The 26,189-nt window shown below is 42.0% G+C and overlaps 3 protein-coding genes across 3 annotated transcripts in view; 2 read left to right on the top strand and 1 right to left on the bottom strand.

The window, feature by feature from the left end:
- Nucleotides 1-26,189, bottom strand: part of LOC311103132 (transcriptional repressor protein YY1-like) — a 964,063-nt gene that overhangs the window by 919,974 nt on the left and 17,900 nt on the right. The gene's annotated exons all lie outside the window — the stretch shown is intronic.
- LOC311103117 (uncharacterized protein) lies at nt 577-12,616 on the top strand. Its single transcript, XM_084144655.1, has 16 exons — nt 577-1,848; nt 2,058-2,126; nt 2,210-2,514; nt 4,000-4,073; nt 4,199-4,323; nt 4,433-4,523; nt 5,005-5,129; nt 5,297-5,463; nt 5,732-5,810; nt 5,919-6,966; nt 7,184-7,341; nt 7,664-7,803; nt 11,134-11,279; nt 11,633-11,720; nt 11,977-12,025; nt 12,135-12,616. The coding sequence occupies exons 1-16, from the start codon at nt 783-785 to the stop codon at nt 12,239-12,241; spliced, it is 3,837 nt and encodes a 1,278-aa protein (XP_084000781.1). The 5' UTR covers nt 577-782; the 3' UTR covers nt 12,242-12,616.
- tpp1 (tripeptidyl peptidase I) lies at nt 13,396-26,161 on the top strand. The gene is made up of 13 exons (XM_084144664.1): nt 13,396-13,512; nt 13,922-13,993; nt 14,093-14,232; nt 14,427-14,577; nt 16,551-16,672; nt 16,834-17,012; nt 17,389-17,587; nt 17,999-18,187; nt 18,699-18,771; nt 19,428-19,548; nt 19,917-20,075; nt 20,526-20,651; nt 25,118-26,161. Exons 1-13 carry the CDS (start codon nt 13,502-13,504, stop codon nt 25,259-25,261), a joined length of 1,686 nt encoding a protein of 561 aa, XP_084000790.1. The 5' UTR covers nt 13,396-13,501; the 3' UTR covers nt 25,262-26,161.

The raw sequence follows: 26,189 nt of genomic DNA, 5'->3' as shown, positions 1-26,189 counted from the left end.
AAGGCTTTCACGTCGAAACAATGCTCCATGGCTATTGTCTTGAGCCAAGAGAGGGATAGGGCAAGCTGTTTCCATTCTTTCAAACTTGCCCTCTGTACAACAATTGAGATGATTTTCCTACTGCGAATAGTTGTCCAGAACTGCGAGGTGTAGGCACACAGCTTTTTAAGCATTACTGTGTTGCCTTTCCAAAGAGACCAGTGGTCAACCAGTTTTTAAAATTATTTGCAGCATGATTGAATGTTACGTTGACAGATATCCAAACACATGGACCCATACCTCCGATGGTAACTTAGTTGTGCAGATCCCACCACATGAAGTGCCATATCTAAGCAGCTGCTGCTATTTTCATCTCTTCTTCACTGCAGGCATTAGCAGGAAAAATTGGTTAAAAGTAAATACACCCCAAAACTACTATATGCTCACACTTTTCTTCAAAATGTGAGGTTTGTTTGAGTTCTTTTGACAGCACGCTCCATGCCATGGGGCATCACGGTGAACATAAGTTGTTTGTGGAAGTGACGCGTTTGACATCGCCGTCCAATCACACGACTTCTGAAGTTCAAAATACAGCAGGTCTCCGCTGTGAGTGAAGTTAGCTAGCTAACGTTAACTAAATGTTTGCTATTTTACAGTTTAAATATGTATAATTAATGCAGGCATTCACAATAGTATGTAATATATAATTACTGTCTAGATGTAAACCAGGAATAAGAGCAAATGCTTTACCTTTGAATCGGGAGATGCCATTGCATGTAACTTAGCAGCTAGCTGGCTAACTAATGTTAGCTACCTATCCAGTCGTTAACGTCTCGGCCAAAATCGTGAAAAACATGTTTACTCCGTCAAGACAAAACAGAGAATCTGCTTATTTTAATGAAGAAAGTCAATTTGGTGGAGAGTCAATTATTTTCCCCACATTGAAGGCTTTGAGGACAAGCGACCCAATACCCAGGCGACTCGTTGAAAGCCCAGCCAAGGTTTTTGCGAGGATGAAGGCTAGAGTTCAGACAGAGAGAATAGCGGTTGAGAATGAGGGGACCAAAACACCTAAACCTGTCCAAGAAAAACGAGTTAGAGGAAAAAATGTCAGAGAAAAGCGAGTCCAAGAAAAACATGGTGGAGTAATGAGTTCGCCAAGAAAAATACATCAGCCTTGGGTGAACTATGAACAAAAGGAAAACGAGGACCTTGAATTCACTAATGAGGCAGAGGCTCTGACCCTTTCACCAGGTCAATCACCAAGGAAGGGCTTGACGCATCCATACTTTGTGGTCCACAAACAAGACCTTCAACGACCATCACCTCAGAAAGACATGGGTAGTGCATTCAAGCCAACCAACAGAAATACACCCATGAAAGGCCCACCTCTGGATGCTTTCTCAGTAGCATGGTCTCCAAGGAAAGCGTTGTCTCATCCCAAGGAAAGCCAGACCTTTGACTTCACTAATGAGGCTGAGGCTCTTACCCTTTCACCAGTTCAATCACCAAGGCAGAGTTTGACACATACGTACTTGGTCCACACAGAAGACCTTCAAAGACCTTCACCCTTGAAAGACATGCATAGTGCATTCAAGCCAACCAACAGAAATACACAAAATAAGGGCTTAACTCTGGATGCTTTCTCAACACAGTCCCCAAAGAAAGCTTTGTCATACCTGTACACTCAACTCAGCTCAAATGACATCCAACAACCAGCCCCCCCAAAATACTTCAAAGGGGCCTTCCAGACAACCAACAGAACTACACCAGTGAAAAGGTCAACGCAAAGGTCGAAGTCAACTGAAGATTATAATGGAAAAACTGCATTTGGGGCACATGACATTGTACAAGATCCTTCGGTTTTCAGTAAGTTGTGATGTTTCTCTTATTCTCAATTATTGTGTCAATCAACTAAGGTTGCTAGGTTGTCAGAAATACTTTAATTGAAGACTTTAAGATAGATTATTCATTTTTTATGTTTTTAAAAACAAAGGTTTTCTGCACAGGGTGTCATGTTGCTTTGGATAGACTGCCCTTTCTGGAATCTCCAGCAAATATGTGTTCTCTCCTGTTAGAGAGAAGGCAAAAGAGGGACCAACAAGATGGTTATCAAGTGAGCAGCCCGCAGGATCCCATAACTGGAGGTGAGAGCTAGAAATGTAGAGCATCTGATGTCGACTCAACAAACAGAGCAATCTTTCAAACCACCTTTCTCTGCTCTTCACAGGATGTGCCCGTGTGCGCAGCATGTTGACCCCTGCACATGTCGCCGGGGGGAATGAAGAGGATGCCAGTGTGAATGTGACCTGTGGTGTCGCCGCAGTGCCCACTAGCCTATCAGAGACCAGTGTTCCCTCGAGTCCAGAGGCCGGCCCCAGCCAGTGTGGGTACTACTGTGCCGAGCCTCCCCCTAGGCCCCTCCCAGACCTGGTGCACGACCACCTCCTGCAGGTCTCACCAAAGATCTCCATCCCCAAGAAGCAAGAGGCTGTATTCCAATCCAAGCAGATTGCAGAGTCCAATGGATCTAATGTAAGTAGATGGTCTTGATGGTGCTGTTTCATCTGAGTTTGTTGCTGTTAGCTTTGTATTTTTGCTGGGAAGTTATGTTCTCTTGTATGGTATCTGGTGTGACCACCACCATTTGCCTCATGCAGCGCGACACATCTCCTTCGCATAGAGTTGATCAGGCTGTTGATTGTGGCCTGTGGAATGTTGTCCCACTCTTCTTCAATAGCTGTGCGAAGTTAGTGGATAATGGCGGGAACTGGAACACGCTGCCGTACACGTCGATCCAGAGCATGTCTGGTGAGTATGCAGGCCATGGAAGAACTGGGACATTTTCAGCTTCCAGGAATTGTGTACAGATCCTTGAGACATGGGGCTGTGCATTATTATGCTGAAACATGAGTTGATGGTGGCGGATGAATGGCACAACAATGGGCCTCAGGATCTCGTTACGGTATCTCTGTACATTCAAATTGCCACCGATAAAATGCAATTGTGTTCGTTGTCCGTAGCTTATGCATTCCCATACCATAACTCCACGGCCATCATGGGGCACTCTGTTCACAACGTTGACATCCAAACCGCTCGCCCACACGACGCCACACACGCTGTCTGCCATCTGCCCGGCACAGTTGAAACCGAGATTAATCTGTGAAGAGCACATTTCTCCAGCGTGCCAGTGGCCATCAAAGGTGAGCATTTGCCCATTAAAGTCGTTTACGACACCGAACTGCAGTCAGGACAAGACCCTGGTGAGGACAACGAGCACGCAGATGAGCTTCCCTGAGACAGTTTCTGACAGTTTGTGCAGAAATACTTCGGTTGTGCAAACCCACAGTTTCATCAGCTGTCCGGGTGGCTGGTCTCAATATACGGACAGGTGAGACAAAAAAACTGGTTGCTGTTCATTTTGTACAAGCTGGACATCCTATTAGTTCTCTGAAATGCATTGGAATATAAATGGTCAAGATGTCACGCGGGGGAGGGAACATTGAGAGTAAACTAATTCAAAGGGAATCTTTCTGGATCCACTTGGCCTTAACGAGGAGTTCGACTTAAAACAATTTTTATAGTTCCAAAATGTCCAAATCATTGTGTTTTCTATCCTAACTGAATATTGTGTATATATATTACTGTAGATATTGATCACATTCCTTGTGTATGGTCATATATTGTTATACATTGAATGTTGATATTGTGAACCTATGTTATATATTCTTACCTCCTGTTTCAGGAAGTGATGTCACTGAGTACTGCCCCTGTATATAGGACCTTCCACCCACACCTGGGATATGGATGCTTGATGAAGACCTAAGGGTCGAAACGTTGTTATAATAAAATCACCAGGGAGCATGAGCAGCAGTGTGCAGCATTTTCATCTTCATTTTCCATCTTTTATTTCAGCTCCTGAAACATGGGACCAACACTTTACATGTTGCGTTTATATATTTGTTCAGTGTACGTGATCGATATCTACCTATATAACTATTAATGTCTATTGCTTCATAGGCTACAGGAATTCACCTTAGGCGCTGGATCCTGAAGGGTAGTAGCAGCAGCCTGTATGTGGAAGGTTTCCGTGTGTAAGTAGAATTGATTGTTTCTCGGAATCATATTCTAAAGTGATACCACAGGTTCAATAGCAAGTCATTATTTTGGTAAACGCAAATGTTGATTCACTTACTTATCTCTATGATTTTCCACCAAGGGACAACAAAATGCCCTGGCATAGCAACACCATCGCAGAGCGAATGTCAAGCAACATCCTGAAAACCACATCGGGCAGCACTTACGTCCTGGTGGGGAAAATGGCCCCGGATCTCAGCGGAACTCGTAAATCAGAAATAATGTTCCATTTTGGAATATGTGTTAATCATGCACAGCCATAATAGAACTCATTATGATGCTTTCTTCTTGTTTTTGTGCCTTTCTCCTCGACAAGAACTCCCAACATGGCTGTTGAAGAAGTTTCTCTTTGGCTTCCCAAAGAATTGGAAGGAATACCTTGAGCGCTTTTTGTCAGAGCCGAAAGGGTAAGTTGTGTCTCTGAGGTCGTGCCATTTGTGTCAAGCGTCTGAGTAGGAGTGATATGCTGATCTAGGATCAGGTCCCCCCGGTGTCCATGTGTTCTTATTCATAGGCTGCGTTTACACAGGCAGCCCAATTCTAATCTTTTTTTGACAAATCAGATCAGCTCTTTTGCCAATAACTGTGCAGTAGATCATAATTTGGTAAACGCAGCCGTATTGATCTAAAAGGCAAAACTGATTCGAAATCAGTACTCCTATTCTGAAAGGCTTGATGCCTACTGCCCCAGGTCAGGTCGTTAAAAGAGAACGTGTTCTTTTCAATGACATACCTGGATAAATAAAGGCAATGCATAAAATCCTCTGATTTCAATAGGTCTTTATCTGTCTCTTGGGCTATTCAGGTTTAACGAGTGTTGTAGTCATATCTGTTTGTGTTAACATCTAGTGCTTCTATTTTGTCAATTGTTTGTAATGACAAATGCAGTTCAGAAGCTGACAACAGTAAAGGTCCAAAAGGGAGCAAGGACCTGGTAACGCCCCAGAACCAAAACCACCTCTCCACCAAGATGCAGTCTTCCACATCCCTGAAGCTAAAGGCCACTAAGAGACGTGAGTCCAAAAGTTGGCTTCACAAATGCTCACTGTATTTATACTGGTAGTACTCATGTCTCTTGTTTTAATTATTGATTGAACAACAAATTAATCTATAGATGAATTTATATTTATAAATCTGGGAAGGTTCATCCTATTCATGTTTAATATTGCTCATCCAACAGCTGCTCCTTGCAGTGCCACCTCTGAGGCGAGCCGTGCTAAGGTTTCCCGGAGTGGCCGCCTTCTCAAGACCCCTCTGGAGTACTGGAAAGGGGCCAGAGTCATCTTGGATTGTGACATGAACGTCACCATTCTATCAGGTTATGGCGAGTCGTCCATCCTTCAATCGGTAAGCTGCTGCTGCTCCATTTTTTCCTGTATATTGTAGAGCAGTGTACCCCAAGCCACTTATTTAAGTATTTAATGTATTCCAGTTCTAACACACCTGAATCAACTAATCACCAAGCCCTTCATTTGTTGAATTAGGTGTGCTAGTTCTGGAATACATCCAATACGTGGAATGGCTGGGGGTTGCTGAGAGGTTTGGGAAACACTGTTGTAGAGTGAGTTATCGCGTTGCTGCGTTAAACTGATAAGTTATTTCCTTTCTTTCTCAGCGAATAAGTACACCTGTAGCCAGAAAATTGTCACTGCTACCACCAAAATCAGCCAAGGTGTTATTAACTCCAGCAGAAGGTATGTTTTTTCTGTACATAAGCTTGGGAATGCCTTTATCCTCGTATCCCAGCTCCAACAAAGATGGCGACTACAGTTTATTTGACAGTGTTGTGTTGTGTTCTACAGAGCGGCTGCGAGATGACACCAGTGAGGAGGCTGTGCCACTGAGAAAAGTGACGGCCTATCACAGGCCTCAGAGGTCGAAGCCAGAGAAGAACCCCTCTCCCGGGACCCCCAAGTCTCAGAGGGGTAAGGCTGAGGACAACCCCACTCCCGGGGGCCCCGAAAGGCCCAAGAAGACCAGCCCAGAGCCTCCCAGGTTCATATCTTTAGAGAACCCCTCTAACAGGGGCCACGGAAGACCCAAGAAGACTAGTCCAAACTCTCAGTGGTCTAAGCCTGAGAACCTCTCCACCAGAGGCCCCGGAAAACCGAAGAGGGCCAGCCCAGCATCTCTGAGGTCCAAGTCTGAAGTGATCCTCTCTCCTAAGCACCTGGGACAGCCCAGGAAAACCAGCCTAAGGTCTCAGAGTGCAGCAGCGCCGGCCGCATACGCAGACCCTGCCCCACAATTCCTGACCCCTCCACATCGCTCCCTCCAGGGCGCCAACAAACAGAGCAGCCATGACGACTCGGACAACACCAATACACCCACAGAACTGTTGCCAGGGAAACCGATTAAGGGTTCAGATAAAGCAGACCGGAAAGTGCTTGAAATGCCAAAGATAAGGGTTAGTCGTCAGAAGAAGCTCCCAGCGAAGCTCCATGATGACATCGAGATGGAGGGGAAAGACACAGGGAGTCGTGCGCCCACAAAGACCGGGTCAGCTGCCATGGGTAGGAGTAGGAACGTTCAGGGCAGTGGTAGTGGTACTGCCGAGGAGTCCCAGTCTGATGACAATTTCGCACCTAAAAAAAGGCCTAAGGCAAAGGCAGTCAAATCAGGACCCATAAAGCCACGGGGTATGAGGACATGTGGAAGGGTTCCGAAAGGTTCCGAATCAGCGACGAGTCAGTTGTTGACTTCCTCGGACGACTGTAAGAGGGAATTGACGAAAAGGGCTGTCCCGCAGACACCAAGAGAAAAAGTGGGAAAATTTGCCAGGGTTCAGCAGGGAAAAAAGGAAGAAAATGCAGATCAGTGGACAGAGGCGGAACTTCTGAGACTACATGAGTAAGTTGCTATCCACATAGGGCGTCATTTTGCATGCATCGCTCAGTTTACTTAACTCTGGTTAAACAATGGTCTCCTTATAACGCACTTTGTTGAAGAAAAGTTTCAAGCAAGCTAGCATGTATAGGCCTAAATGTGTGCAAATTGCTTTGTTTATATAGAAACAGGACTGTATTAGTGTATGTCAACTTCCGGTGTGTGTGTGTTTGGCATTCAGGGCTGTTACATCATTTCCTAAAAACATGAATAACTTCTGGTTGAACGTTGGCATGGGGGTGGGCACCCGTTCAGCCGAGGAGTGCCAGGAGCAGTACAACGCCCAGGCCGCCACCAAGTCCACGAAGAAAAAGGAAGTGCCCCAAAAGAAGGAGCTATGTAAGTTACTTTATCTAGTATTTTTATCCATATCATGGGACCTTATATGTCTTAGTGAAGGTCTCCCATACAAGCTCTAACCATGACAACCAATGCTTAGCATCTGTGATTGTTCATGGCTTTTACCAGTGTTCTACCGTAGTGTTGGTCTTTTATTAATGAATTAACTCAATGACAGAACACATTGGGCTCTCACTGATTGCAATTTATTTTAATGGTGAACAATAGGTTTTTTATTGAATCAAAATCTATACAGTCTGTACGTCAATAAGAATTACCGAGAATTTATGTGACAATGTCATATATTATATTTGAACTGTAGTGACGGAACCACCCCAGATAACCGCGAGAAAGGGCACACTGAAGCGGAAGCAGCAGGTGAGGAACCTCCTGGACCACATGCCCAAAGACGACCACGATGACATCTTCAACAGCTCTCCCATGCAGAACAAGCGGGTCAAGGTGTGTTGTGTTTCCGCCTGGGGTGCAACGTCTCAAACACTCAACAATGTTGCCGTTTTTGGTTCTTTAGGAAAATATTGCATATGTACATTAAGTGGTGCTGGAGGTCAAATAATATATTCAGCAAAATTCAAAGACTCCTCCACACACTAAAGTTTTGTATTCTTCCAACGTGTGTCCTTAAGCCAATATAGATATAGATTGTCATCTTGCTTGCATGTGCAAAATGTATATTTAACAACTGCTAATATATACAGTTGAAGTCGGAAGTTTACATACTCCTTTGCCAAATACATTTAAACTCAGTTTTTCACAATTCCTGACATTTAATCCTAGTAAAAGTTCCCTGTTTTAGGTAAGTTAGGATCACCACTTTATATTAAGAATGTGAAATGTCAGAATAATAGTAGAGAGAATGATTTATTTCAGCTTTTATATCTTTCATCAGATTCCCAGTGGGTCAGCAGTTTACATACACTCAATTAGTATTTGGTAGCATTGCCTTTAAATTGTTTAACTTGGGTCAAACGTTTCGGGAAGCCTTCCACAAGCTTCCCACAATAAGTTGGGTGAATTTTGGCCCATTCCTCCTGACAGAGCTGGTGTAACTGAGTCAGGTTTGTAGGCCTCCTTGCTCGCACATGCTTTTTCAGTTCTGCCCACAAATGTTCTATAGGATTGAGGTCAGGGCTTTGTGATGGCCACTCCAATACCTTGACTTTGTTGTCCTTAAGCCATTTTGCCACAACTTTGGAAGTATGCTTGGGGTCATTGTCATTTTGGAAGACCCATTTGCGACCAAGCTTTAACTTCCTGACTGATGTCTTGAGATGTTGCTTCAATATATCCACATCATTTTCCTTCCTCATGATGCCATCTATTATGTGAAGTGCACCAGTCCCTCCTGCAGCAAAGCACCCCCACAGCATGATGCTGCCAACCCCGTGCTTCACGGTTGGGATGGTGTTCTTCGGCTTGCAAGCCACCTCCTTTTTCCTCCAAACATAACAATGGTCATTATGGCCAAACAGTTCTATTTTTGTTTCATCAGACCAGAGGACATTTCTCCAAAAAGTACGATCTTTGTCCCCATGTGCAGTTGCAAACCATAGTCTGGCTTTTTTATGGTGGTTTTGGAGCAGTGTCTTCTTCCTAGCTGAGCGGCCTTTCAGGTTATGTCGATATAGGACTAGTTTTACTGTGGATATAGATACTTTTGTACCTGTTTCCTCCAGTATCTTCACAAGGTCCTTTGCTGTTGTTCTGGGATTGCTATGCACTTTTCGCACCAAAGTACGTTCATCTCTAGGAGACAGAACGCGTCTCCTTCCTGAGCGGTATGACGGCTGCGTGGTCCAATGGTGTTTATTATACTATTGTTCGTACAGATGAACGTGGTACCTTCAGGCGTTTGGAAATTGCTCCCAAGGATGAACCAGACTTGTGGACGTCTACAGTCTTTTTTCTGAGGTCTTGGCTGATTTCTTTTGATTTTCCCATGATGTCAAGCAGAGGCACTGAGTTTGAACGTAGGCCTTGAAATACATCCACAGGTACACTTCCAACTGACTCAAATGATGTCAATTAGCCTATCAGAAGCTTCTAAAGCCATGACATCATTTTCTGGAATTTTCCAAGCTGTTTAAAGGCACAGTCAACTTAGTGTATGTAAACTTCTGACCCACAGTGAAAAATTATAAGTGAAATAATTCCAAACGCCTGAAGGTACCACGTTCATCTGTACGAACAATAGTATAATAAACACCATATATATATATATATATATATATATATATATATATATATATATATATATATATATATATATATATATATATATATATATATATAGTAGCAGTCAAAAGTTTGGACACACCTACTCATTCCAGGGTTTTTCTTTATTATTACTATTTTCTACATTGTAGAATAATAGTGAAGACATCAAAACTATGAAATCACACATGGAATCATGTAGTAACCAAAGAAGTGTTAAACAAATCAAAATATATTTTAAATTTTAGATTCTTCAAAGTAGCACTCCATCACTCTCCTTCTTGGTCAAATAGCCCTTACACAGCCTGAAAAACAAATGATAGTCCCACGAAGCGCAAAACAGATGGGATGGCGTATCGCTGCAGAATGCTGTGGTAGCCATGCTGGTTATGTGTGCCTTGAATTCTAAATAAATCACAGACGGTGTCACCAGCAAAGCACCATCACACCACCTCCTCCATGCTTCACTGTGGGAGCAACACTTGCAGAGATAATCCGTTCACCTACTCTGCGTCTCACAAAGACACGGCGGTTGGAACCAAAAATCTCAAATTTGGACTCATCAGACCAAAGGACACATTTCCACCAGTCTAATGTCCATTGCTCGTGTTTCTTGGCCCAAGCAAGTCTCCTCTTCTTATTGGTGTCCTTTAGTAGTGGTGTCTTTGCAGCAATTTGACCATGAAGGCCTGATTCACGCAGTCTCCTCTGAACAGTTGATGTTGAGAGGTCTGTTACTTGAACTCTTTGAAGCATTTATTTGGGCTGCAATTTCTGAGGCTGGTAACTCTAATGAACTTATCCTCTGCAGCAGAGGTAACTCTGGGTCTTCCTTTCCTGTGGCGGTCCTCATGAGAGCCAGTTTCATCATAGAGCTTGATGGTTTTTGCGACTGCTGTTGAAGAAACATTCAAAGTTCTTGAAATTTTTCGGATTGACTGACCTTCATGTCTTAAAGTAATGATGGACTGTCGTTTCGCTTTGCTTTTTTGAGCTGTTCTTGCCATAATATGGACTTGGTCGTTTACCAAATAGGGCTATCTTCTGTATACCAACCCTACCTTGTCACAACACTCAATTGGCTCAAATGCATTAAGAAGGAAAGAAATTCAACAAATTAACTTTTAACAAGGCACACCTGTTAAATGAAATGCATTCCTGGTGACTACCTCATGAAGCTGGTTGAGAGAATGCCAAGAGTGTGAAAAGCTGTCATCAAGGCAAAGGTGGCTACTTTGAAGAATCTCAAATATAAAATATATTTTGATTTGTTTAACACTTAGGTTACTACATGATTCCATATGTGTTATTTCATAGTGTTGATGTCTTCACTATTATTCTACAATGTAGAAAATAGTAAAAATAAAGAAAAACCCTTGAATGAGTAGGTGTCCAAACTTTTGACTGGTACTGTATGCTTGCTTCTCTTCCATTTCTAAAAGCTTGTATGTGCAAAATGCAGCTGATAGCTTCACTTGTTTCTCTGAAGCTTACAAAAAACGTGCAGCAATCAGAAAGGTATTGCCTAAACTAACCGTGTGCTCTCTTGTGAATTAGTTGCCCACAGTGTCTCCCAATAGGAAGGAGGATGTGTTCATGCGCTCTGAGCAGGACCCACAAACCCCCAGTTCATCACGCTTCCCATCAGTGAAAACTCCTCAGTGTCTCCACATCACCCAGGGCATGATGGGCTCAGTGAACCGGTAAACAGAACTATACCACTGACATGGTGGTCCTCGGTAGCTCAGTTGGAAGAGCATGGCGCTTGCAACACCAGGATAGTGGGTTCGATTCCCGGGACCACCCATATGTAAAATGCATGCATGACTAAGTCGCTTTGGATAAAAGTGTTTGCTAAAATGGCGAAAGGCTACCCCAATCGCTGCTTATAGAATGAGCAATTTAATACTGTATTTAAGTTGTAATGTGTGCGGTTTGTTTTTAAATCATTCACTCATTGGCTATTACAAGAGCGGTGGTACTACCGGTAAATGAACGGTTATGTTGGTTTTTTCAAAACATTCTAAAATCTGAAACTTTTCATCAAATGTTTCAGAGGCAACGATGACAAGTATGTCTACCAACTTCAAAAAAAAATGAAAAAAAGCCAAGCTAAGCTGCATAAATTGGGGGCCGCTTCAAAGGTATGCTGTTTTGAATGGAATATTTCTGAGGAGCTTATCGACAAAATAATGGCTTTGTTCAGTCATATACAGGATGCCTTGGGCCATTGTGAAAATGAAGCTGTCTCAAAGATGCCATGAACAACTCTAGGGCAGTGCTCTGGAAAAAATGTGATAGTCAGGAGAGGATACCTTTAAAGTCTTTCACTGTTTATAGTTTTGAGTTCTTATTTTTACAGAATGTTCTTTTTTTTAACATCTGCATTTTCCATCATAGCACATGCCAACTCCATCAGCCAAACATGTTTTGAAGAGATGCAATATCGGTAAGTGTTATTTTTTAATGAAGATTTTTCTTGAGGTATTTTATACTTTTTCTGAACTTGAGAATTTGGAAACCTTATTTACTCAATAATATGTTTACTTGTCTTTCAGCGGAGAATGATTCTTCTTTTGTGGTGTGGGAAATGTTCCCTGATAAGGAGGACCATTCAGTGGAAAGTGGGGAAGAAGAGGACTATTATTTCATGGATGACGACTGACTAACAGATTCCCCATTGGTAGACATCAGAGGCAAATGGGCCGAAACTGGGAGGGATCTACCTGAATTTGTCAAATAGAAAACGCTTGTTGTCGTTGCAAAACATTTCTTGTTGCAAAACGTTTTGCTACTGTTTGCACTAATGAATATACCCCTTGTTCAGATGATTTTGTTTTAAATCAGAAAGTGAAATACTCCAAGATTCTCAATAGATAAATATAGACTATAGTAATGTCAATTAGGTTATTTGATTCAAACCCCACTGCTGTTGTTTAAAATGTTTTGTTTGTAATATTGTGCCACTGAAGGCAAAGTTGTTTATATTGTGCCACAAAAGGCAAAGGTTTTTGCAATAAATGTTAGGACAATTTTGTTCATTGTGGTTGTTTCCAATACTTTATCACCAAAAACAGGCAAAGATGGTACCTTCTCTAGTATGCTGTAATGCTCAGTGGTGGAAAAAGTACCCAACTGTCAGACTTGAGTAAAAGTAAAGATAACTTAATAGAAAATGACTCAAGTGAAAGTCACCCAGTAAAATACTAAAAGTAAAAGTATTTGGTTTTAATTAAATATACTTAAGTATCAAAAGTAAATGTAATTGCTAAAATATACTTAAGTAAAAGTATAAAGAATTTAAAATTCCTTAAGCACCATTTTCTTGTTTTTTATATATATATTTATTCATAGCCAGGTGCACTCCAACGCTCAGATTTAATTTACAAACGAAGTATGTGTGTTTAGTGAGTCTGCCAGAACAGAGGCAGTAGGGATGATCAGGGATGTTCTCTTGATAAGTGTGTGAATTGGACAATTTTCCTGTCCTGTTAAGCATTCAAAATGTAACGAGTACTTTTGGGTGTCAGGGAAAATGGAGTAAAAACGACATTATTTTCTTTAGGAATGTAGTAAAATAAAATACAGATACCCCAAAAAAGTAGTACTTTAAAGTATTTTTACTTAATGCTTGAGTTTCACAAATCTAGTTCATTGCACCACTCATACAAATGTGGATTATAATGAGTCATTTATTTATGAAATTCTAAAGTGTAAGAATAAGCACTTCGTACTTCAAAAAGCTGATTGCAACATCATGGGATTTGAGCGTTTGCAGCATTTTGTCCTTTATGCCGGTTACGAGTCACGTGACAGGCTACAGCCCATCTGGTCATGTGATTAGGAACCGCAACTAATATTATCGAGCAAACAACAATTCGAAAACAGTCAGTCCTTGCGTGGAGAGTCAACGAATGTCACCAAAATGAGGATTCTGTAAGTATTTCGATGACATTTTGTATTGTTTAGAATGCGACAAGAATAACTACTGTAGTCCTCGTGGTTTTTGCTTCTAGCTAAAAGGCTAAATTGTTGACCTATTTTACATGAAGACCTTTGGGCTATACTTCCTTGTTTTTTTACAGTTTGCACTTTTTATTTGTTGACTAAGCTATTCTAGAGATTGTATTTGTTTTGTGCACGATTTCAACTGAGGGAGGCGTCGACAATCTCTGTTGCAGCCTTGCACAGGCAGTAACACAGAGGCAGATCCTTTGTTTAGCACAGAGGTCAAACGTTTTCTGAATGTTATACTTTAATTTTGCTGATTTTATAATGCTCTCGCACATTTTATTAATGGTTTTCTCTGATATTTTGTTTGTAAACACCCTCTTATTTACTTTAGGTTGGCCTTCAGTGTCCTCATATGCAGCTCATTGGTTTTGAGTGAACATCTTGAGGCTGATCAAGATATCTTGTGAGCAAACAACCCTAACATTGTAAAGTTTTTGGAAATGAACCGCTACAATGTGTGATTTACCATCATTTGAAGCTACATCACATAATGTATTTTCAGGATACCAGAAGACTGGACTCGTGTAGGCAGGATCTCCTCCACAGAGAAGTTGGAGCTGACCTTTGCTTTGAGACAGCAGAATGTGGACCAACTGGAAGACCTGCTGCTACTGGTTTCGGACCCTGAGTCGGCACAATATGGTAGAAATCATTCTCATGCTTAAAACGGCAAACATTTTACACCATTCCTGGGCTCACTAACAATCAAATAGATTTTGAGGAGATGAAACTTACTGACTTTTATCCCCTTGGATAATTGATATCATTGGATACATTGGATAATATGCATTACTGTGTACTCCTTTACAGCACTGTGTCAATTATGTCTGTGTTAGGCAAGCATCTGACTCTAGAGGAGGTGGCTGCTCTAATACGTCCATCCCAGCTGACCCAGAAAGTGGTTCGTCACTGGCTGCAGAGTCACGGGGTCACAGACTGCCAGACCATCCTCACTCAGGACTTCCTCCAATGCTCCATGACCACGCAGTAAGGGCCTCTCTCTCAAATCACATGCGCCGACTACAACAGGTGTAGACTTTACCGTGAAACGCTTGCTTGGGAGCCCTTCCCAGCGATGTAAAGTAAAAAAATTAATTAATAGTAACGCGAGGAATAAAATACACAAGAATGAAGCTATATACAGGGAGTACCAGATGAATGTTCAGGGTTACAAGGCATTTGAGGTAGATGCATCTAACATCTCATTCCAAAGTCATGGGCATTAATATGGAGTTGGTCCCCCCTTTGCTGCTATAACAGCCTCCACTCTTCTGGGAAAGCTTTCCACTAGAAGTTAGAACATTGCTGCGGGGACTTGCTTCCATTCAGCCATGAGTATTAGTGAGGTCGGGCACTGATGTTGGGCGATAAGGCCTGGCTCGCAATCGGTGTTCCAATTCATCCCAAAGGTGTTCGATGGGGTTTAGGTCAGGGCTCTGTGCAGGCCAACCAAGTTCTTCCACACCAATCTCGACAAACCATTTCTGTATGGACCTCGCGTTGTGCACGGGGGCCATTGTCATGCTGAAACAGGAAAGGGCCTTCCCCAAACTGTTCCCACAAAGTTGGAAGCACAGAATCGTCTATAAAGTAATTGTATGCTGTAGCGTTAAGATTTCCCTTCATTGGAACTAAGGGGCCTAGCCTGAACCATGAAAAACAGCCCCTAACAATTATTCCTCCTCCACCAAACTTTATAGTTGACACTATGCATTGGGGCAGGTAGCGTTCTCCTGGCATCCGCCAAACCCAGATTCGTCCGTCGGACTGCCAGATGGTGAAGCGTGATTCATCACTCCAGAGAACGTGTTTCCACTGCTCCAGAGTCCAATGGCGGCGAGCTTTACACCACTCCAGCCAATGATTGGCATTCGCATGGTGATCTTAGGCTTGTGTCTGGCTGCTCGGCCATGGAAACCCATTTCATGAAGCTCCCTACTAACAGTTTTTGTGCTGATGTTGCTTCCAGAGGCAGTTTGGAACTCAGTAGTGAGTGTTACAACTGAGGACAGACGATTTTTACACGCTACACGCTTCAGCACTCAGCGGTCCAGTTCTGTGAGCTTGTGTGGCCAACCACTTTGCGGCTGAGCCGTTGTTGCTCCTAGGCGTTTCCACTTCACAATAACAGCACTTACAGTTGACTGGGTCAGCTCTAGCAGGGCAAAAAAATTACGAACTGACTTGTTGGAAAGGTGGCATCCTATGACGGTGCTAAGTTGAGTCACTGAGCTCTTCATTGAGGATATTCTACTGCCAATGTTTGTCTATGGAGATTGCATGGCCGTGTGCTTGATTTTATACGCCTATCAGCAACGGGGTGGCTGAAATAGCATGATCCACTAATTTGAAGGGGTGTCCACATACTTTTGTGTATATAGTGTATGTACATGAAGGCAGGGTAAAGTGACTAGGTATCAAGAAGAAGAAGAATAGACAGAGTAGCAGCAACATATGAGTGTAAAAGTGTGTTCTGTATGATTGTGTGTGGGTTTTATGTCAGAGTAGTCTGTCTGTCTGTCGAAGCTGTCTTGAAGCCTGTTGGGCCGAGGGCCAAATGTTATTTTATTTATTTAATTTTTTTCGGTACCGTTTGCTGACGTCGACTCACTCACTGACTTCACACACAGTTTCTCCAGACAAATTCTCAAATGATTGGGGGATGTCATTATTGTTGGTTACAAAGTCAGGGCCACAATCACTAGTGGAACATTACAGATAGAAATGTCATGAATAAAGCTCATGTGATTCCTGATTTCTACATGTCAGACTCATATTAACTCTACATAATACATTTTATATCTGAACGTTCCACAATGCTGTTCACTGCTGGCCCAGGTTTTACCACCCATGTCTGGGCCCAAGAAAAACGAATCCTAGATCAGCATTCCCTCTGAGATGCTTTATGAACTCCATACAGCTGCCACAGAGAGTGAGGCTTTCTACTTCTCCTGTTTCAGAGTGGCAGAGGCCCTGCTTCCAGGCATTGAGTTTCACCGCTACGTAAGAGATGGCATCTCCCTGGTGAGGTCATCATCTGCATACCAGGTGCATGAGGATGTTCTCCAACATCTTGACTTTGGTGAGCAACAAGTTCATCATGACCATTTCTGAGGTTGTCGAAAGTAATGCTATGGATATCTTATAGCTAGTATGGTAATAGTATAACAAACCAGTTGTTAAGAGTGTGACAAACAATATTATGGATGTGATGATCATTTATTTATGTCTTTCCACCCATAGTTGGAGGTGTTCACCGCTTTCCACCCAAGGGGCAGGACCTCAATGAAGTCTTGACAAAGAGGAGACGGTCTGGAGCGAAGTTTCATCTTGGAAACACACCCGCCACCCTCAGGTCTCGATACAACCTGACAGCAGCGGACGTGGGTTCAGCTCAGAACAACAGTCAAGCCGTGGCTCAGGTATTTGACCACTTGTTATGTCAATACCAATGGACAGCTGTGTCGGACTAGAACAGTTGATAGAAAATATAGGGGGCAAATGTTTTGCCTCGATCTAACAATGAACTTGCCTGTCTGGCATAATGTGAAATGTGAATCTAAGGGCTCAATTCAATCAGCCCACTTTGCTCAGTAGCTCTCTTTCCCATGGTCAAATAAAAATACTAAACTGATCTTTGGTACTATATACAAACCTACAACTACTGCCAGGTAGACACCCCTCACAGATGTGCTTTCACTTTTCAGAATGAGAAGAGTGTGTGAGTAGGATGACATTTGTACGGTGGATATGGTTTGATTGAATTCCAGCATAGCTATCATCTTATCCTCTGTCCAGTTCTTGGAGCAGTTCTACCACCCTGCTGACCTGGCTGAGTTCATGATGCTGTACGGACGGGGATTCCAGCACCTGTCTAAGATTGACCGGGTGGTGGGCGTTCAGGGAGCAGGGAAGGCCGGTCTGGAGGCCAGCCTGGATGTGGAGTACATCATGAGCACAGGGGCCAACATCTCCACGTGGGTCTTCACCAATCCAGGTATACTAACAATGACAAACCAGAGTGTTAATGTAGCCTTAGTCACGTTGCCTTTGCAAAAAAAGGTTTCTTTACATTTGCATGTTAATCATTTGGCGGACGTGACTTATAATAAGTGCATTGAACTAAGGAAGGCGTGACGACCACATATCATCGTCGCGAGTAAGCTAAAACCTTTCCAAGAATGCTCCTAGCAACATCCACAATGCTAGTGAGATCAAATACCCAGTGGTATATATATTTTTGTATCTTTAGCTATGTCTCATATGTCCATACTAATATACCACTTAGAATGAAGCAATGTATTGGGGATGCACTCTTAGTACAGGTAGGTAGTATGCTAGAGTAGATATTGAAACAGCCTTTGTCTGATAGTGGTTTGATAATGGATACTTCTTGACTGCTCCTCAGGTCGCCATGAGTCCCAGGAGCCATTCCTCCAGTGGATGTTGCTGCTCAGCAACATGACGGACATCCCGTGGGTCCACACCATCAGCTACGGGGACGATGAGGACAGCCTGTCCTCCGCCTACATGATGCGCATCAACACTGAGTTCATGAAGGCTGGCGTCCGGGGAATCTCTATACTGTTTGCCTCAGGTTAGTCTGTGCTAGCCTGGGCCAAAATCTGTTTGTGCTGTCTTGCCAACACCAATGGTCAAAATGCATGACAATGACCATCGGTGTTGGCAAAAGCGCACAAATAGATCTGGGACCAGGCTAAGTCAACATTTTCTGTTTTATTGGCTTTTTACTTATAAGTGTTTACGATCTTGATCTAGTAGTCAGACAGTGACAGCAGATTTATGATTGTACATTTAAAATGATCTAGACTATTTGAATAGTTCAAACTCAAGCAGGTGTTGTGGATGTTGTAAGAGGTGATGTGGCCTTGGTTTTTGTGGTGATGCCATTGTTACTTTGGAAATGTGTAATTTCAGATATGAGTCAGGCAGGCATATGATACATGAACACGGCACCATGTTTAATTGAGTAAATTGACTACTAAAATTGTGGACAATGTTTTTTTTGTAATCCATAATAATGTCATCTTGGGTAAGACTATAATTTCCCTGAAGTTCGTTTTCATACTTTAACAATCTTGCCTCAGGTGATAGTGGAGCTGGCTGCAAACACTTGACCAAAGGAGAGAATTCTTTCAGACCAAGCTTTCCTGCATCAAGGTGAGCCATTTTCACTGTTGAAAGAAACGAATGGCACTTGTGTTATTTGGGTATTCATTGCTTTATTTGAATCCATAAAATACGGAAAGTATTCGATTTTGTGCAAGATTCAATCCAATCGCAGGTTATAGAGTGGCGCAGCGGTCTAAGGCACTGCATCTCAGTGCTTGAGGCGTCACTACAGACCCCCTGGTTCGATTCCAGGCTGTATCACAATCGGCCGTGATTGGGAGTCCCATAGGGCGGTGCACAATTGGCCCAGCGTCGTCCGGGTTTGGCCGGTGTAGGCCGTCATTGTAAATAAGAATTAGTTCTTAACTGACTTGCCTAGTTAAATAAAGGTAAAATAAATAAAAATAAATACGCATTCCGGTTTTTAAAGGCAGTTTCTCGATTGATTTGACATATGCAGCGTTTAACGTGGCAACATTGACTTTAAATGCCGCAGTGCTTGTAGACCGGTTGGTTGACAAAGTCACGACAATGATGTGTGCGCATCTGAGGCTAAATACTTAGTCTCTAAACTAGTCAACAATAGTCTATTTTGTAATCTGAAATCAATAGAATAAGAGAACCATTGTCTTTGTGGGGCAGTGGGGTCGGTTTTCCAGTCCATACCCAAATCTGTTCTCCAAAGTGAATTTCTATGCTTTCAGCCCATACGTGACGACAGTGGGGGGAACTTCATTCAAGAATCCATTCAAGATCACCTATGAGGTCACGGACTACATCAGTGGCGGCGGCTTCAGCAATGTTTTTAAGATGCCAGACTACCAGGTATTAAGAGCGTCTATGCAGGACATAAACTCACGGACACTGCCATAGGTCTTTCCTAAATATGTGCTTTTTAAAGTGATCTTTAGAATTAAAAAAAAAATATATATATATATATATATATATATATATATATGTTGTACGTAACTGAGTAAAAAGACAAATTAGATGTATTCACTAACTATCAGTTTAGGTACACAAAAGTTCTACCAACAGATGAGGTCCAGGCTAATTCTACCAGTAGACCTAATTGATGCACACTAAATGATGTGTGAAGTATTTATTTATGTATGGTTTATTTGGATAGAGACTGATACAAATACAATGATTGAATAAACAATGATCTGATAGCTTGTCACTTTTTGCCGTAGGTCGGTGCTGTGGAGGGTTATCTGAAAGCGGTGTCGAGTCTCCCTCCAAAGACGTACTTCAACACCAGTGGACGGGCCTACCCAGACATAGCCGCTCTCTCAGACAACTACTGGGTGGTCACCGATAGGGTACCTATCCCCTGGGTGTCTGGTACTTCGGTAAGAAAATAGTATCTCATAGGGTGAATCTCAAAAGTATTTTGTTGATTCCTCGTACAACCTCAAAACAGATTGGAGAAGATCTTCCAATATACTTTGAGAAGGAGGCAAAGAATAAACTCAGACTTTTTAGATTCACCTATTTTTTTCTCTCACCTGCTTATCTCCAAATGTAAAAAGTATTCAACTGTATCTATGAGAAATACTATATATGTTATTATATTTACATGTTTGTCATTTTAGCAAACACTTTTATCCAGAGCAACTTAAAGGAGCAATTAGTGCCTTGCTCAAGGGCACATTGACATATTTTTCACCTAGTCAGCTCTGGAAATAGAACCAGCAACATTTCAGTTACTGGCCCAATGCTCTTAAACACTAAGCTACCTGTCGACTCTTGGATCATATAATGCATTAACAATGAATATTTACTCATGTGTTGTTCTTTAGGCCTCCACCCCTGTGGTTGGAGGAATCCTCTCTCTGATCAACGACCAGCGCTTTCTGAAAGGCCTGCCTTCTCTGGGCTTCCTCAATCCCCGCCTGTACCAGCTGCAGGGCCAGGGACTCTTTGATGTAAGTCACTGATCATTAGATATGGGGAAAATAAGACTAGTTTCATGTTGGGTATGGTGGTGTCATGTATGTGTATAGTCACAGTAGTGGTGGGAAAAACTACCCAATAGTCATACTTGAGTTAAAGTAAAGATACCTTAAACGAAAATGACTCAAGTGAAAGTCACCTAGTAAAAGACTACTTGAGTGAAAGTCTAAAAGTATTTGGTTTTAACTATACTTAAGTATAAAAAATAAATGTAATTACTAAAATATACTTAAGTATCAAAAGTAAAAGTATGAATCATTTCAGATTCCTAACCACACGGCACCATTTTATTTTTTATTTATTTATTTATGGATAACAGGGGCACACTCCAACACTTAGACATATTTACAAATGAATCATTTGTGTTTAGTGAGTCTGCCAGATCAGAGGCAGTAGGGATGACCAGGGATGTTCTCTTGATAAGTGTGTGAATATGACAATTTTCCTGTCCTAGTAAGCATTAAAAATGTAACAAGTACTTTTGGGTGTCAGGGAAAATGTATGGCGTAAAAAGTACATTATTTTCTTGAGGAATGTAGTAAAGTAAAAGTTGTCAAATAGTAAAGTACAGATGTACTACTTAAGTACTTTACGGCAATGGAGCATCTAGTGCAGGGGTTCTCAAAGTTGGGTGTACTGCAGGGGATCCGCGGACAGATAAAGTGTGTATATATATATATATATATATGTGGGGGAAAAAAGTATTTAGTCAGCCACCAATTGTGCATGTTCTCCCACTTAAAAAGATGAGAGAGGCCTGTAATTTTCATCATAGGTACACGTCAACTATGACAGACAAAATGAGGAAAAAAAATCCAGAAAATCACTTTGTAGGATTTTTAATGAATTTATTTGCTAATTATGGTGGAAAATAAGTATTCGGTCAATAACAAAAGTTTCTCAATACTTTGTTATATACCCTTTGTTGGCAATGACACAGGTCAAACGTTTTCTGTAAGTCTTCACAAGGTTTTCACACACTGTTGCTGGCATTTTGGCCCATTCCTCCATGCAGATCTCCTCTAGAGCAGTGATGTTTTGGGGCTGTCGCTGGGCAACACGGACTTTCAACTCACTCCAAAGATCTGGAGACTGGCTAGGCCACTCCAGGACCTTGAAATGGTTCTTACGAAGCCACTCCTTCGTTGCCCGGGTGGTGTGTTTGGGATCATTGTCATGCTGAAAGACCCAGCCACGTTTCATCTTCAATGCCCTTGCTGATGGAAGGAGGTTTACACTCAAAATCTCACGATACATGGCCCCGTTCATTCTTTCCTTTACACGGATCAGTCGTCCTGGTCCCTTTGCAGAAAAACAGCCCCAAAGCATGATGTTTCCACCCCCATGCTTCACAGTAGGTATGGTGTTCTTTGGATGCAACTCAGCATTCTTTGTCCTCCAAACACGACGAGTTGAGTTTTTACCAAAAAGTTCTATTTTGGTTTCATCTGACCATATGACATTCTCCCAATCCTCTTCTGGATCATCCAAATGCACTCTAGCAAACTTCAGACGGGCCTGGACATGTACTGGCTTAAGCAGGGGGACACGTCTCGCACTGCAGGATTTGAGTCCCTGGCGGCGTAGTGTGTTACTGATGGTAGGCTTTGTTACTTTGGTCCCAGCTCTCTGCAGGTCATTCACTAGGTCCCCCCGTCTGGTTCTGGGATTTTTGCTCACCGTTCTTGTGACCATTTTGACCCCACGGGGTGAGATCTTGCATGGAGCCCCAGATCGAGGGAGATTATCAGTGGTCTTGTATGTCTTCCATTTCCTAATAATTGCTCCCACAGTTGATTTCTTCAAACCAAGCTACCTATTGCAGATTCAGTCTTCCCAGCCTGGTGCAGGTCTACAATTTTGTTTCTGGTGTCCTTTGACAGCTCTTTGGTCTTGGCCATAATGGAGTTTGGAGTGTGACTGTTTGAGGTTGTGGACAGGTGTCTTTTATACTGATAACAAGTTCAAACAGGTGCCATTAATACAGGTAACGAGTGGAGGACAGAGGAGCCTCTTAAAGAAGAAGTTACAGGTCTGTGAGAGCCAGAAATCTTGCTTGTTTGTAGCTGACCAAATACTTATTTTCCACCATAATTTGCAAATAAATTCATAAAAAATCCTACAATGTGATTTTCTGGAGAGAAAAAATTCTCAATTTGTCTGTTATAGTTGACGTGTACCTATGATGAAAATTACAGGCCTCTCTCATCTTTTTAAGTGGGAGAACTTGCACAATTGGTGGCTGACTAAATACTTTTTTCCCCCACTGTATATATATAGTGTACCAGTCAAAAGTTTGGAGACACCTACTCATTCCAGGGTTTTTCTTTTCTTTTTACTATTTTCTACATTGTAAAATAATAGTGAAGACATAAACTTTTAATTAACACATATGGAATCATGAAGTAACCAAAAAAGTGTTAAACAAATCAAAATATATATATTTTTTGAGATTCTTCAAAGTAGCCACCCTTTGCCTTGATGACAGCTTTGCGCGCTCTTGGCATTCTCTCAACCAGCTTCATGAGGTAGTCACCTGGAATGCATTTCAATTAACAGGTGTGCCTTGTTATTTTGTGGAATTTCCTTCCTTCTTAATGCGTTTGAGCCAATCAGTTGTGTTGTGACAAGGTAGAGGTGGTATACAGAAGTTAGCCCTATTTGGTAAAATACCAAGTCCATATTATGGCAAGAACAGCTCAAATAAGCAAAGAGAAACGACAGTCCATCGTTACTTTAAGACATGAAGGTCAGTCAATCCGGAACATTTCAAGAACTTTAAAAGTTTCTTCAAGTGCAGTCGCAAGAACCATCAAGCTCTATGATGAAACTGGTTCTCATGAGGACCGCCACAGGAAAGGAAGACCCAGAGTTACCTCTGCTGCAGAGGATAAGTTCATTAGCGTTAACTGCACCTCAGATTGCAGCCCAAATAAATGCTTCACAGAGTTCAAGTAACAGACACATCTCTACATCAACTGTTCAGAGGAGACTGCGTGAATCAGGCCTTCATGGTCTAATTGCTGCAAAGAACCCACTACTAATGGACACCAATAAGAAGAGGCTTGCTTGGGCCAAGATACACGAGCAATGGACATTAGACCGGTGGAAATCTGTCCTTTTGGTCTGATGAATCCAAATTTGAGATTTTTGGTTCCAACCGCTGTGTCTTTGTGAGATGCGGAGTAGGTGAACAGATCATCTCTGCATGTGTGGTTCCCACAGTGAAGCATGGAGGAGGAGGTGTGATGGTGTGGGGGTGCTTTTCTTGTGACACTGTCCGTGATTTATTTAGAATTCAAGGCACACTTAACCAGCATGGCTACCACAGCATTCTGCAGCGATACGCCATCCATCTGGTTTGCGCTTAGTGGGACTATCATTTTGTTTTTCACAGGACAATGATCCAACACACCTCCAGGCTGTATAAGGGCTATTTGACTAAGAAGGGGAGTGCTGCATCAGATGACCTGGCCTCCACAATCATCCGACCTCAACCCAATTAAGATGGTTTGGGATGAGTTGGACTACAGAGTGAAGGAAAAGCAGCCAACAAGTGCTCAGCATATGTGGGAACTCCTTCAAGACTGTTGGAAAAGCATTCCTCATGAAGCTGGTTGAGGGAATGCCAAGATTGTGCAAAGCTGTCATCAAGGCAAAGGGTGGCTATTTGAAGAATCTCAAATATAAAATATATTTTGAATTGTTTACATGATTCCATATGTGTTATTTCATAGTAAAGATAAAGAAACCCCCTTGAATAGGTGTCCAAACTTTTGACTGGTAATATATATATATATATATAAACAATCAATTTAAACTAATTTTGGCCAAGGAATAAGTTTAGTGTGTAATAAATTGTTAACCCTATTACATTGTATGTTCAGGCTCACATGGGTATTGGTATCCACAGTACTCCAAGAATTATCCCTGTTTCAACTCAATACTTATTGTATTCCCAAAAATGGTTGCATTTTTCAACATAAAAAAATATATATATTCTCTTAGCATCATGGCAAAATGTGTAGAATTGCAGGATATTGGCTTTTTAAAAGCTGGAACAGCTAAAAACATCTCTTCCCTATAAAAATGTGTAGAATTGCAGCACATTTCCTTAAATTGCAACATTTTCTCTCCAGTGCCAAGAGGCGGGCCTTTAAAATGTTCCTTCCCAGGGCCCGAGACTTGGTTAATCCAGCCATGCACTGCTGGCTAAATCATAGTAAAATGCCTTGTATGAGATAGATGGAGAGATCTCAGTCTAGTTGTGTTCTGATTTTATGAATTTGCTAAGGTATCCCCCGCCCCAAAAAGTTTGAGAACCCCTTGAGCTATTGTTTCTCAATGTTGTATTGTGAAGACCACCACAAGATGGCAGTAAAGAAGAGGTTTCCTCCTGTCATTCCATTTACTGACTGCTTTCTGTTCCGACCCCCAGGTGACTGATGGTTGTCACCTGAGCTGTCTGGACGAGCAGGTCCAGGGGAAGGGTTTCTGCGCGGCACCATCGTGGGACCCAGTCACCGGATGGGGAACGCCCAACTACCCTGCTCTGCTGGCTGCCCTGGTGTTGGAGAAATGAACGCCTGGGACTCTATTCAGAAAGTGCAAATGTAACAGAATGTTAAGATAGAAAGGTAGTTTGTGGAACAAACCTTTGTCTGCGGTGTAGAGTAGAGATTGTGTCAGCTCTATATTTGTTACATTTCTAACTGCAACTTTCTGAACGTTTCACCTCAGAATACACCCCTGACAATTTTGAAGTACTTCAGCTGCCTGCTTATATGGTGTCAAGCAATGCCTCCTTTCACCTTCCATTGTAAATTACACTGGACAGATACTTTTATTTTTAAATGGAAAACACAATTCTGGCATATCCTTCGTCTCAGGTTGTTTGATACTTTTGAAGGATAGACTCATTTAATGTGGTCAGTGACATAAAATATACATTAATTTTCACTGTTACAAGTTCATCAGTCAGCCATATGATCGTAACCAGATCTGGTGGGCTAATCAATGACAAGGTACGTAGATCAAACAGGTATTCTTTTCATATTGTTTTTGCATGCGTGTAATGATAAATATTTCTACTCAAAGGGTGGTGAAGTTAGGCCTATGCTATACATTTCTTATCTGAATCTTGGACAAATCGTTTTTTGCTTGAGGAGAGAAGCAGCATTTACCATGGTGTTATTGATTTCAAATATGTTCTGTGGTTGCACACACAGGCCTATACCAAATAATTACCGATTTTAATCTTGATGTGCTCATTTGAGCAAATTGATTCTGCAAATCTCTATCCACCAGAATTGTTGCACTTGTTTTTACTTTTTAATAGGTTTTTGGAAATGGTCCATGCAATGTATAAAATAAAGACTGCATTGATTGTAAACATTGAATGAAGTTGGAAATAATGAGTTCGCTCTGCCGTCCGTACTTGAACTTGTCTTTGCTTTGAGGAAATAAACTGTACTTACTGGTGGTGAAATTGTATTTCATTTCTGTATGTC

Source organism: Coregonus lavaretus (assembly GCF_964263955.1).
Source record: "Coregonus lavaretus genome assembly, chromosome: 27".
Classification (NCBI taxonomy): domain Eukaryota; kingdom Metazoa; phylum Chordata; class Actinopteri; order Salmoniformes; family Salmonidae; genus Coregonus; species Coregonus lavaretus.
Note: the sequence above shows the minus strand (reverse complement) of the source record. Positions and strands in the feature narration are given on the sequence as shown.